The 11735-nt window shown below is 52.8% G+C and overlaps 1 protein-coding gene across 1 annotated transcript in view; it reads right to left on the bottom strand.

Annotated features, from left to right (window-relative positions):
* Positions 1 to 11735, bottom strand: part of DCPS (decapping enzyme, scavenger) — a 26499-nt gene that overhangs the window by 7786 nt on the left and 6978 nt on the right. The window contains exons 3-4 of the mRNA XM_035897452.1: positions 10883 to 11051; positions 1688 to 1833 (exon numbers count right to left, since the gene is read on the bottom strand). Of these exons, the coding sequence (XP_035753345.1) occupies positions 1688 to 1833; positions 10883 to 11051 (315 nt within the window). The remainder of the gene's footprint in view (positions 1 to 1687; positions 1834 to 10882; positions 11052 to 11735) is intronic.

Genomic DNA, 11735 nt, shown 5'->3' with positions numbered 1-11735 from the left:
GGTGGGGTCTCCCCAGGGCAGAGCAGAGGGGGAGGAGAACCTCCCTCGCCCTGCTGGCCACACTCCTCTTGATGCACCCCAGGATGCCATTGGCCTTCTTGGCAACAAGGGCACCCTGCTGGCTCATGGCCAGCTTGTCACCCACCAGGACTCCCAGGTCCATCTGGGCAGAGCTGCTTCCCAGCAGGTCACCCCCAGCCTGTACTGGTGCATGGGGTTCAACCTCCCCAAGCAGCACCCAACACTTGCCCGTGTTGAACTCCATCAGAACCCTCTGAGCCCTGCCATTCAGCCAGTTCCCAGTCCACCTCACTGTCCACTCATCCGACCCACACTTCCTGAGCTTGGCATCTCTTGGCAGACGCTCCTGATGGGTCACTGGGAATGTGTTTCTACGTACAGAAATCAGCTCACCAGTATTTGGTGGAAGAGGCAGCGCGAGCGAGCTCAAGCAGCTTCTGAAGGCAGCTGCTAAGCCAGGAAACTTGACAGCCTTCGGAGCAAAAGCACGGAGAAAACATTCGTGCAGGTTGCTGTCTGGTGGAAACACACTCTTGACTTTCTCCAGCTCAAAAACGCCACCTGATGTTATTGGGGTTGCAGGGCTGCCGGGGAGGAAACTGAGCGATGGAGCAAAGAAAAGCAGGCGGGCGAGGAGCAGCTGAGCGCACGCTGCACTTGCAAGGTGCCTTCTGGTACGAGTCGCAGAAGGCGGGATTCACGTTCATCTGCAAGCGATTAGGAAGCAGACATCGCAACAGCGAACCCTGTTAACCATTCTGCTGCTGTTCAAGGCAGCAGGGAAGAGGTGGGGGGGATACCCAAGTCCTGTGGTCAGTTGGTTTTGGGGTTTTTATTTTTAACAGATAGCCTCAGCAGACCCAGGATTTATTTTATTCCCCCTTCTGCACAGGCTGGTGTGAACTGGTCCCTACAACCTTGTGTTCCTTTGGTCTCTAAAGGAGAGGGAAAGGAATGGTCAAAAAGGATGTAAAACAGGAAAAAAAATCCACTGCTGCTGTGTGGGGCAAGAAGGGCACTGAAAGTACAGCTTCGCCACGTGGAATATGGACCGAAGGGCTGAATGGCAGAGGAGCTGTAGGCAAAGCCTGAGGAGTGAGTTGCGATGCAGGAATCCAAGAGCAATCTGTGCCTTCCTATTTTCACAACACCCAAGAGACTCCTAAAAAGCCCAGTGAACTGCACCAACGCCCAGGGAGCCACTCTCAGAAAGGAGGAAGAACACCCCAGCCCAAAAAGTCTCCAGAAACCTCGAGAAAGGCAACTTCGGGTACATCTCCAAGGGAAATGTTTTTCTGCAAAGATGGAGAAGGATGCCCCAGAGGACAGAAGGATGGGGACACCGGAGGAGTTTAGGGGAAAGAGAGCCCTGTTTAGCACCGCCGAGCTTACCCCAAAGGTCAGACAGCCTCAAGAAAGCACGAAAGATGAGGGGATGCATTCAGGCAGCGTCACAACTCAGGATCAGCAGAAATAATCTGCAGGCAGTCGAGAAGGTGCGGTACCGCGGAGGTGACAACACGCTGACAGAGCAACCAACAGGGAGACGGGGGGGCAGAGTACTGGCAGAGCCTGGGCTTCGGAGGAGACACCTGACAGCCCAGCGTGCTGAAGGAGGAGACCAAAAGCGTCCATCTCTGCGGAGGGGAAGCAGTGGTACCCGTACCTGGATGCTGAAGCTCTGGGACTGGATGAAGGGCAACGTTATGTTCTTGTAATCCTCCCAGGTTTCACGGATGAGGTGCGTTTCTTGACGGAGGTACTTCTGAAGGTGTTTTTCCGTGGCGGGGTACACCACTGTGGTTTTTATCTCTAGAAACAAACATGTTTACGGAGTTACTATCACAGACGAAACCCACATTACATCCTTCAGGCCCCGATATATCTGTTTTCCCTTCCAATAAATGCCACACTGATATATTTTTAAAAGATACCGCTAAAACAGCAGGGTGGGGGAGAACAAACATGGAAAGCAAACAACTGCTTTAACCTCCCAGGCTGCCGCTGCTCTTCTCGAGGAAGGGTAAGCTGACAACACAGCCAGGGCCTGTCTTTCCAGTTCAGGTGGAGGAGTTTGCTGTCTGAATGGTTTTATTCCCACACTTGCTCTTTCAGGCATATCAGTAACATCGGAGCAGGGCTGGGGCTCCTAGGGAAGAGCTTATGTGCAGGCAACAACCAGGACAGAAACACAACCCCGGGCACAGAGACGCATCTTCCTCATGCTAAAATCTGAAGCACGTGGGACGTTACTGAGCGACCACCCAGCCGCTTTCTCCAGCCACAAAACCAGACGCCACGTGAGCTGCAAGCAGCTTCTTCCCAGAGCTCTCAGCCACCAGGATGCTCAGCCTTGAGGGCAGGAGGCAGAGAGGTCAAGGGCACGGGGACAGATCCAGAGCAAACACCACGGGCCGATGGGTTAACATGACGTGGGATGAGCTGAAGATGACAGCCGGGTAACTCCCCTGCACCAGCCCACAAGCAAAGAGCATTTAGATGTTTATTTTAGCAGAAGCAAAACAATTTCTGCCTACCTCGAGATTAAAACTTTGCCACGTAATTTCTGTGGCATTAAGCAGGATGCAAGCGTGCACCTCGCCAGCCGGGCAGCTTTGACCTCAGCAGCAGTAAATCTTATCAGCGGCAGTAAAACACTCGGAAAATATCCCTCTCTGGCCAAGATAAGGTGTGCGATACAGAGCCTGCCACAACTCCACGGGCACCAGCAGCGCCTCTGCCTTCCCGGCTAATGGGGAGATGCTATAAAACTTAATGCAGGAAGGAGGAAAAGCTCCCAGGAGCCTGGACAAACCCTGAGCAGATCGGATCGAAGCAAGTGGCTGGGGTGCTACAAATGCTGCAGCTTGTGCCCAAGGTCTGCCACAGTCACAGAAACCATGGTCTGTACACTCACCAGGGTACCAAGCAGTTGTGCTTCACACTTTATATACGTATATATGCTAGCCAGACACTGAATATGCTTGTTCCTAAAGCCAGGATTTAGGGAGGTTTGGGGTTTTTTTAGTTTTCTGGTTTTGGGGTGGTTTTTTTCCTAAGGCCGGCACTGCACAAGCTGGGAGACCGTGCCCTTTCATTTCACGCCAAACCCAGCTTAATGAAATCCACAGGAAAATGCTGGTAACATGAAATATGAAAATGCAAACCACAAGGGCAGTCTGGTCTGATTTCCCACCATGCACATGTTCAAACAAGGTTGTTTTCCAGGACTCGATTAGCACTTCTAGCAGGGTGATGTAATAGCAAAAAAAAAAAAAAAAAACCAAACCCCAAACCAAAAAAAGAGCAAGGCTGTAGCTCTTCTACTCCTCACTTAAAAAAAAACCAGCAGAGCACTGGGGAGAAAACAAAAAGGAAAAAGATAAGAAAATACCACATCCAGCGCTTCCACAACTTAATTTTCTACCCCAAAACAAGAGCAGGGACTGCACAGAAACCCCTCCATGCTGGGGGTGGTGATAACTGCAACGCGTGCACCAGCTGGATGTGAGGTTGCGGAGGACCCTTCACAGCTTCTCCAGCACCTCCCCAATTTGAAGGGTGGCTGCTCCTGGCGGGGAGAGCCACTTAGGATCCTTTAAAACCTAACACAAGATCAGAGAAATCCTTAATGTGCAGCTGCGGTTGAGCAGCAGATGTTTGGAAGAGGAAAGGGGGGGGAGATGCTGTGGTTTGCTAATGATTATTTCCCTTCTAGAGGTCTCATCAACCCTGCAACGCCCCAGCAATGCTAATTAGCATAAATCACTACGGCCAGAGAAGCTGTTTGATAAATGCTCAAGAGCCTGATTATTGTTAGGAGCCCGTGCACAGGATGCAAAGTCCCGGCTAAGGCTGGGCTCAGCCGCCGGAAACATCCACGGCGAGACCAGGCTTGCCACGAAATCTTTCCACTGCTGGCAACCGGCCGCGTTCATGCTCCATTTTAAAAGCTGCCCTTGCTCCTGGCAGACTCCACGTGCATTAAAGCATCACGTACGCCGTGGGGCAGCCGAAACCCACCCTGGCCTGGAAATGGGGGTAAAGAACCGCTGGATACGTGATGTGGGTTTTAAGCTCGTTGAAGGGTCAGGGATTGACTCTGCTTGCATCTGAGTCACGTCAGCCAGCCTGCTCCTGAACACCAGCCCAGGGACACCACGAAACGCCTGTGGTTTGTTCTGGAAGTCAGGACCAACCGTCAATTAACTGGAGGTTATAAAAAAAAAAAAAAAAAAAGAGGTTTAATTGAAGGAACCTGGATGAGCAGGAGGCAGAGGTACCGTGATGGTAGAGAACAACTGATTGGGCAGTTCACCTTGCAAAGGGTGTTGAGGGGATACACCGCATCCTTATTTCCCTGCCCAGGAGAAAAGGAAGCTCGGACTGACCAGAAACAAAACGACTTCTCCCATCTCCTGCTAAAAACAAGTGTGAAAAAAGCAACCTGAGACAAAAGAAACAAAACCAAAACACCAGCTCAGTTTGGGGAACTTACGGAAAAAAAGGAGAAGAGGACGAAACACGTTCCCCCACGCTCCCTACGGTGCGGGACAGCCACGTGTCACAGATGGGGAGGAGGCAGAGAGAGCTTGTGCATGTAGGAAAGGGCACTCCAGGATCACTAGCAGTGCCTTGGCCCCTTCCGTGCCATGCTGTCCCCAGCTCTGCCTAAATCCCCCTCCAGCTCAGCATGTTGAATTTCAAACCGATGCAAGGGGCGAGGAGAAGCCAGGGCGACCCGCCGAGATGCCCGGCGCTCACTTCCCCCATCCCACTCAGCAATGTTAAACCGGACCAGTGTAGTTTTGTTTTAAATAGACTCAAACATGCATGGCAGCCAGAAAAAGCACACAGGGCAGGAACAACCTGTTTCTACTTTTGGGCAGGGGTGCTTTTTCCTCCCTTTGCTAGTAGGAAGCTGAGCTTTGGCTTATAATCTGCCTAATGAACTCAACTGTCAGGTGCTGGAAGGTGCCAAGCTCAGGAGACAGCAGAGAAAGTCACATTTGCACTCTTACAAGTTGTTTTTTCCTCTGCCAGCCTCTTGCCTGCTGCATGCAGCTCTGCGCCGTCTTCCCATCGCCAGGCATCTCCTTCGATGCAGCCCCAACTAAATACAGCGAGGCACAACCTCCCCCTGCTGTATTAACACAGAACACCTAATTTCAACCCATCCCCAACCCCGGCTTTTGCCTCGGACGTCTGGGGCTCTCATTATTGAATGAAATAAAAGCACAAAAGGATAAAGCTTGCAAGAGCTCCGAGGCCAGCACATGCCAGGGCAAGCCAAGCCTGCTGCCGGGGGACTTCTGCCAAGGCTGTCTGGCTCCTGGTTCTCATCCAAGGAGGGCTCGGTGGGCTCTAGCTGTAACAGCCGAAAGGAAATTTGGAGATTGCTGACCCCCAAAAACAGAGCAGAGCACAGCGATACATCCCGCCACCCCCCAAACCACCCCACGCGCTCCCACTGCTTCAGGCTCCAGCTTTTTATTTAAGTGTTCTTTGTGGGGCAAGCCCCACGGGCAGGCAGAGCGTGGAAGCACCGGGAGACGAACCAGCCTTCCCAGGGCAGCTCGTGCAAGTTTCTCCAGCTCCTCACTGCCAGAAACCAGATGCTTTTTGGGCTCGGGAAGGCAGGGATATGTATCACTTCCTGCATGACTGAATACTTTCCTTTCACGCTCTCCCATTTCTCCCACAATTTCTCCGCACTGTGTCAGAGAGATGGAGCCGGAGCATCTCCCGACGTGCTCGGTTTTAGATGTTTTTAATCAGCTTCAGCCTGCAGCACAGGGATGAGCTGTGCCCAGTGAGTAAAGACTCTTTAAACGACTGGTAAGAGCCCTTAAATTACACTGGAACGGCTTTGGTGCTGTTAAACACGACATCCCTCAGCAGCCAGGCAAGAAGAGGCTGATTTTTGCTGGAAACAGCAAGTTCTCCTTGCTAAACGGCTGTGAGCACCACCGGGAGCTGGATGTTGTCAAGGAGCCTGTTGCTTGAACCATCTGGCTTTTGTGATTGAGCCTTTGGCAGCAGGAAAAAAAAAAAAAAAAAAAAGAAAAAAAAAAAAAAGAAGTCTTTCCTCTGCTGTGAAAGCAGCCCTTGCTCTCCCTGCAAGGGAGTCTCAGAGCTGGGGTTTCCTCCACCAGCATCTCGGCATAAGCTGCCTCTTAACCCCAGGCAACATCCAGCAGCTGGCCTTAAAATGTTACGCACGCCTGCCTGGGCTGTTTGCAGGGCAGTTCCGATCAGAGGGCACGATCCCTGACACCGCTCCTCCTCGCAAACTCGCTCACAAATTTCCCTCTCCTTAGGTGGTTTTGGGCTGCCCTTCAGAAGAACTCTGACCATTAGTAAGCTGGTTTGCAAATGTTATTTCCCATTTTAGCCTTGGCACATCTCTCCTAGTGGCCAGTAAAACCGACAAACCAAGCAAGACACAGATGAGTTCCTCTTTCTGACCGGCGCAGTCTTCCCATGTCCCCACACTGGCGTGCTCCCAGCCCTAAAAATCTCATCTTTAAGCAGCAGCAGGGTGAAATTCCTCTTCCCAGGGTAGAAGGGAATCATTTGCTCAGGTAATGTGCTTCTTTTGGCCTCGCTTTCTCTGCCTTCACCACGCCAACAAAGCAACCGGCTCAGCCTCCCAGGCTCTTTTACCAATCAAGACAAAACAAGCTTTCATCACACGGGGCCTGTGTTAGCTTGACTCCAGGGAGGGAAGAGCATCTGACTCAAACGAGGAGGTGGGGAGAGGGTGAAGAAAATATCCACTTACGGCTATCAAGAAACTCCGGCTGAATGAAGAGCCTCCCCGGGGACTTGGGACCACAAAGGTGGCATTGAGAAACGTGCTTCAGAAAAAGCGGAGGGACCCAGAGGCAGCTCCTCACATCATCACGGCACCCAATGTCACAAGTCACCCACAGCTGTGATTTCCTCGGTCCAGAGGTTTACTTTACCTTTACAAAGCGAGGAGCTGAGCACGGAGGGCTTGGCTGCCTGGGCTGCTGTGAAATCCCTGGGGTGAATTCCTCTTCTGTGGGACACTGCGACTTTTTGAAGGAACTGCTTAACGCCAAAGTTTGACCTTTTCTGCAAAATACTTCTACTGCATCAGGTTAACCGGGTGCAAACCTGCAAGCGCCAGGAGATAAAAGCCTGTAGCTCTCTAACCCTGCAACCAGGGGGCCGAGACAGACCCCGTGCGAGGGCTCGCTGGGTCTCTGCACGATCGCTCGGCATCCAGGGATTTCTCACAAGTTCTGACATTGTCTGCAGCCGTACGGGAAATTTCTCCTCCTCCATTTTCAGTTTATGAGCTGCATTCCTCGTATCAACTCCCTCCCCGGGCCATGACTCGGCTCAAAAGGGCAATTTCCTTCCCCTCCTGATGCGTGCAACCGTTCCCTCTGGTGCCAGCCCAGCTGCCAGCCAGCAGCTCACACAACGGGCCCACAAAAATGGCTATTTGGCTCTGAACTGCTTCAAAGAAAGAAGCCTCCCCGTTCACAGCTGGGGAGCCTGGAGGGCAGCACCAGGGTGCACAGTCCCCCCACCAGGTCTCCTGCCCAACACCCAGAGCAGGCGCCGCAATGCCAAGGAGAGGGCTGGGAAGCAAAGATGCACCACTGAGTAATGTTTCTGCAAAACCTGCCTTTTAACGGCAATTTTTAAAGTGATTAACAAGATAAGCTTCAGCAGAAGGAAGCCAGAGGTTTTTTGCCCGTTCAAACCTGCAAGAGGAACGGCAAGAACACTCGTCCGGAAGCGCAGCAGGATTGGTCCTGTACGTGAGACAAACAGCGTGGCTACGTGGGGCAGTCATGGCACAGGGGACAGGAGGAACAGAAACAACCCGGGCAAGGTTGGTTTTTTCTGGCCTTTAATGAAGGCCCAGAAATGGGATGTGAGAAGACCCAGATTCACCCGTTTTTGCTCAAGCCTCTCTGAAAGAGCAGGATCTGGCACGGTGCTGACAGAGACTGGCAACCCTCTAACAGCCTTTTCACCCCAGCAAGGGGCTTCACACCTGGCATAAATCTTAAATTAAATAAAAAAATTTTGCTATTGGAGTAATGCAGGAGTTATACAGCACTGCAATGAAGTGCTACAAGGAAGTCAAACGCCAGCACGGCTGGCAGGGCTGCAGCCAGAGAGAGGCACAGGGGATTTTAGTCTTGCAATGCCACCTCGTGGGAATCGCTGCAAGTCGCTGCCGACCTCGAACACAGCAGGAGCCCAAGCAGGAGCCTTTCCAGCCGATGAAGCATAGCTTTACATCTTCCCACGCAGGGCAGCCGCAAAAAACCAGGGTGTTGCGGTGTTTTCCTGCCATTGAAACGTGGCATTGTAACACTGAAACCTCTGATTTAAAGCCCTCGACAGGACAAGAGGGGCTTTGCACAACTCAAGCTCCCAAAACCAGACAGCACTTCCTCCTACACCATGGACATAGCGCTAAAATAGGAGCATTTTTGGGAAGGAACGTCAAACATCCCGAAAACTTAATTCAGGACCGCAACAACTTTGACCTTTTCTGCAAAATACTTCTACTGCATCAGGTTAACCGGGTGCAAACCTGCAAGCGCCAGGAGATAAAAGCCTGTAGCTCTCTAACCCTGCAACCAGGGGGCCGAGACAGACCCCGTGCGAGGGCTCGCTGGGTCTCTGCACGATCGCTCGGCATCCAGGGATTTCTCACAAGTTCTGACATTGTCTGCAGCCGTACGGGAAATTTCTCCTCCTCCATTTTCAGTTTATGAGCTGCATTCCTCGTATCAACTCCCTCCCCGGGCCATGACTCGGCTCAAAAGGGCAATTTCCTTCCCCTCCTGATGCGTGCAACCGTTCCCTCTGGTGCCAGCCCAGCTGCCAGCCAGCAGCTCACACAACGGGCCCACAAAAATGGCTATTTGGCTCTGAACTGCTTCAAAGAAAGAAGCCTCCCCGTTCACAGCTGGGGAGCCTGGAGGGCAGCACCAGGGTGCACAGTCCCCCCACCAGGTCTCCTGCCCAACACCCAGAGCAGGCGCCGCAATGCCAAGGAGAGGGCTGGGAAGCAAAGATGCACCACTGAGTAATGTTTCTGCAAAACCTGCCTTTTAACGGCAATTTTTAAAGTGATTAACAAGATAAGCTTCAGCAGAAGGAAGCCAGAGGTTTTTTGCCCGTTCAAACCTGCAAGAGGAACGGCAAGAACACTCGTCCGGAAGCGCAGCAGGATTGGTCCTGTACGTGAGACAAACAGCGTGGCTACGTGGGGCAGTCATGGCACAGGGGACAGGAGGAACAGAAACAACCCGGGCAAGGTTGGTTTTTTCTGGCCTTTAATGAAGGCCCAGAAATGGGATGTGAGAAGACCCAGATTCACCCGTTTTTGCTCAAGCCTCTCTGAAAGAGCAGGATCTGGCACGGTGCTGACAGAGACTGGCAACCCTCTAACAGCCTTTTCACCCCAGCAAGGGGCTTCACACCTGGCATAAATCTTAAATTAAATAAAAAAATTTTGCTATTGGAGTAATGCAGGAGTTATACAGCACTGCAATGAAGTGCTACAAGGAAGTCAAACGCCAGCACGGCTGGCAGGGCTGCAGCCAGAGAGAGGCACAGGGGATTTTAGTCTTGCAATGCCACCTCGTGGGAATCGCTGCAAGTCGCTGCCGACCTCGAACACAGCAGGAGCCCAAGCAGGAGCCTTTCCAGCCGATGAAGCATAGCTTTACATCTTCCCACGCAGGGCAGCCGCAAAAAACCAGGGTGTTGCGGTGTTTTCCTGCCATTGAAACGTGGCATTGTAACACTGAAACCTCTGATTTAAAGCCCTCGACAGGACAAGAGGGGCTTTGCACAACTCAAGCTCCCAAAACCAGACAGCACTTCCTCCTACACCATGGACATAGCGCTAAAATAGGAGCATTTTTGGGAAGGAACGTCAAACATCCCGAAAACTTAATTCAGGACCGCAACAACTTCTTACTTAAGGCTATCACTCGGATTAATTTTGACTGCGTTAAACCTGTTTGGCTATCACCGTGCTTATGGGAGCATTGACACGTACCTGCTCACTGCACTTCCAGAATTTAAACACATACCAGCACCAAATCAAAGCGCCTGGCCTGCCAAAAGAGCAGCCCTGCATTCCAGCGGCAGCTGCAGAGCGCCGCAATCGCAGGACACCGTTCTGCCGTGACGAGAATCCATCTCGCAGGATGACAGCCTTCCACTGAAGCTCTCCGACCTGCTCATCTAATCTCATCATACTCGCTTATTAATCCGGTTTCGTAACATTTTTTGTGCAAAATCAGAGGGGAGAGGCTTGAAAGGCAGAGGCCAGGTGCCCGTCTGCCCCAGGCACTCCAGGTCACCAGCATTTAAATCCCCCCTGCAAACACGCTAGCTGTCTGTCCTTACCAGGCAACACAAATAAAGTGCATGAGATGATACCCTAGAATGAGAAGAAGCTGACACGGGCAGTGATTGTTTTCAAGGTAAACCTTACGGAGAGAGACAATACCTTACCAGATTAACTGACATCACCGAAAAAAAAACACAAGGAAAGCTTTCAGAGCCTCAAGCCCCTGTTCATTTTTAAAGCAAACAAAAAAAAGGCATAGGAATAAGATGTTGCCTTCAGAGCAGCAATGATCTGCTGATTTCCCCGCCTCGGCCAGGTCTGCTGCTGCCAGCCAAACCACAACCAGGGTGGCGCAGCCAGGTCCGGCAGCGGCGTTTGCCCGTCTCGCTGCATCCCCCCCTCCAGAGCCGGCAGGAGCGCACCGACTGGCATCCCAGCCATGACCACTGGTCCGCAGCCGCCCCGAGACCCTCCCCGCGCGAGGCCGAGAGCGCTCACCGCTCAGCTCCGGGGGAGGATAGAGGTGGTAGGTGCTGTAAATGTCGTTGTGCATCTGCAGCTCCAGCTTCGTGTGCTTCTTCAGCAGGTCCGATACCTTCTCCTCCTGGAAAGGAGTCTTTTCCAGGATGACTATGGCGTCTGTTCCTTCTCCAGAGGGGCCAGTCACCTGAAATAAGAACAGATAAAGCTGTTGGCAAACACGGATCCAGCGCTGGGTGGAGAGTTTGAGGCCAGGACATGAACCCTTCCACCCAGGGTCCATGGCAGGCACCTTGCAGCCCCTCAATTCTACGCAACCCCCCTCCTAGTGCAGCCAACCGCTGGGCAGCACCCATCCAAAAATAAAAGGCCCGTTTGCCCTGAAGCACGGCAGGAATCTTGCTCCCCATCAGGGAACATGGGCGGTTTTCTGGGGACGTGGACAACATCTCAGGCCATCTGCACCTCCCCGGATGCTCCCAGCACCGCGGCTGCGCTCCTGCTGAGCCCCATCACTGATTTCACCTCGGATACTCAACAAGTCGACACGGGGCCGTTGACCGGGCAGCCGGAGAGTCAGGAAGAGGGCAGAGGCAGGCACAGGGCTTCGCATCGTGGTCAGGGAGCAAACTGAGGCTGTTTTGGGGCAGGGAGCGCTGCTGCCCTGCTCCGAGGAACCCCAGCCCAGGTCTGGACGTGGCCTGAGCATGCTGATTTTGGGAGGCATGGGGTGCGGAGCGCGCCCCCGAATCACTCCCATTTGTACTGGATCCTGGCGAGGCCTCACTGAACACTGCTCGGGGAGAGCAAAGGGGTTCACCCGGGGCTCCCAGCCCAGCCACGCCGGCGGGGGCGAGACAGCCGGGCGGCG

The sequence above is a fragment of the Egretta garzetta genome, unplaced genomic scaffold (assembly GCF_000687185.1).
Source record: "Egretta garzetta isolate BGI_Z169 unplaced genomic scaffold, ASM68718v1 scaffold207, whole genome shotgun sequence".
Classification (NCBI taxonomy): Eukaryota; Metazoa; Chordata; class Aves; order Pelecaniformes; family Ardeidae; genus Egretta; species Egretta garzetta.
Note: the sequence above shows the minus strand (reverse complement) of the source record. Positions and strands in the feature narration are given on the sequence as shown.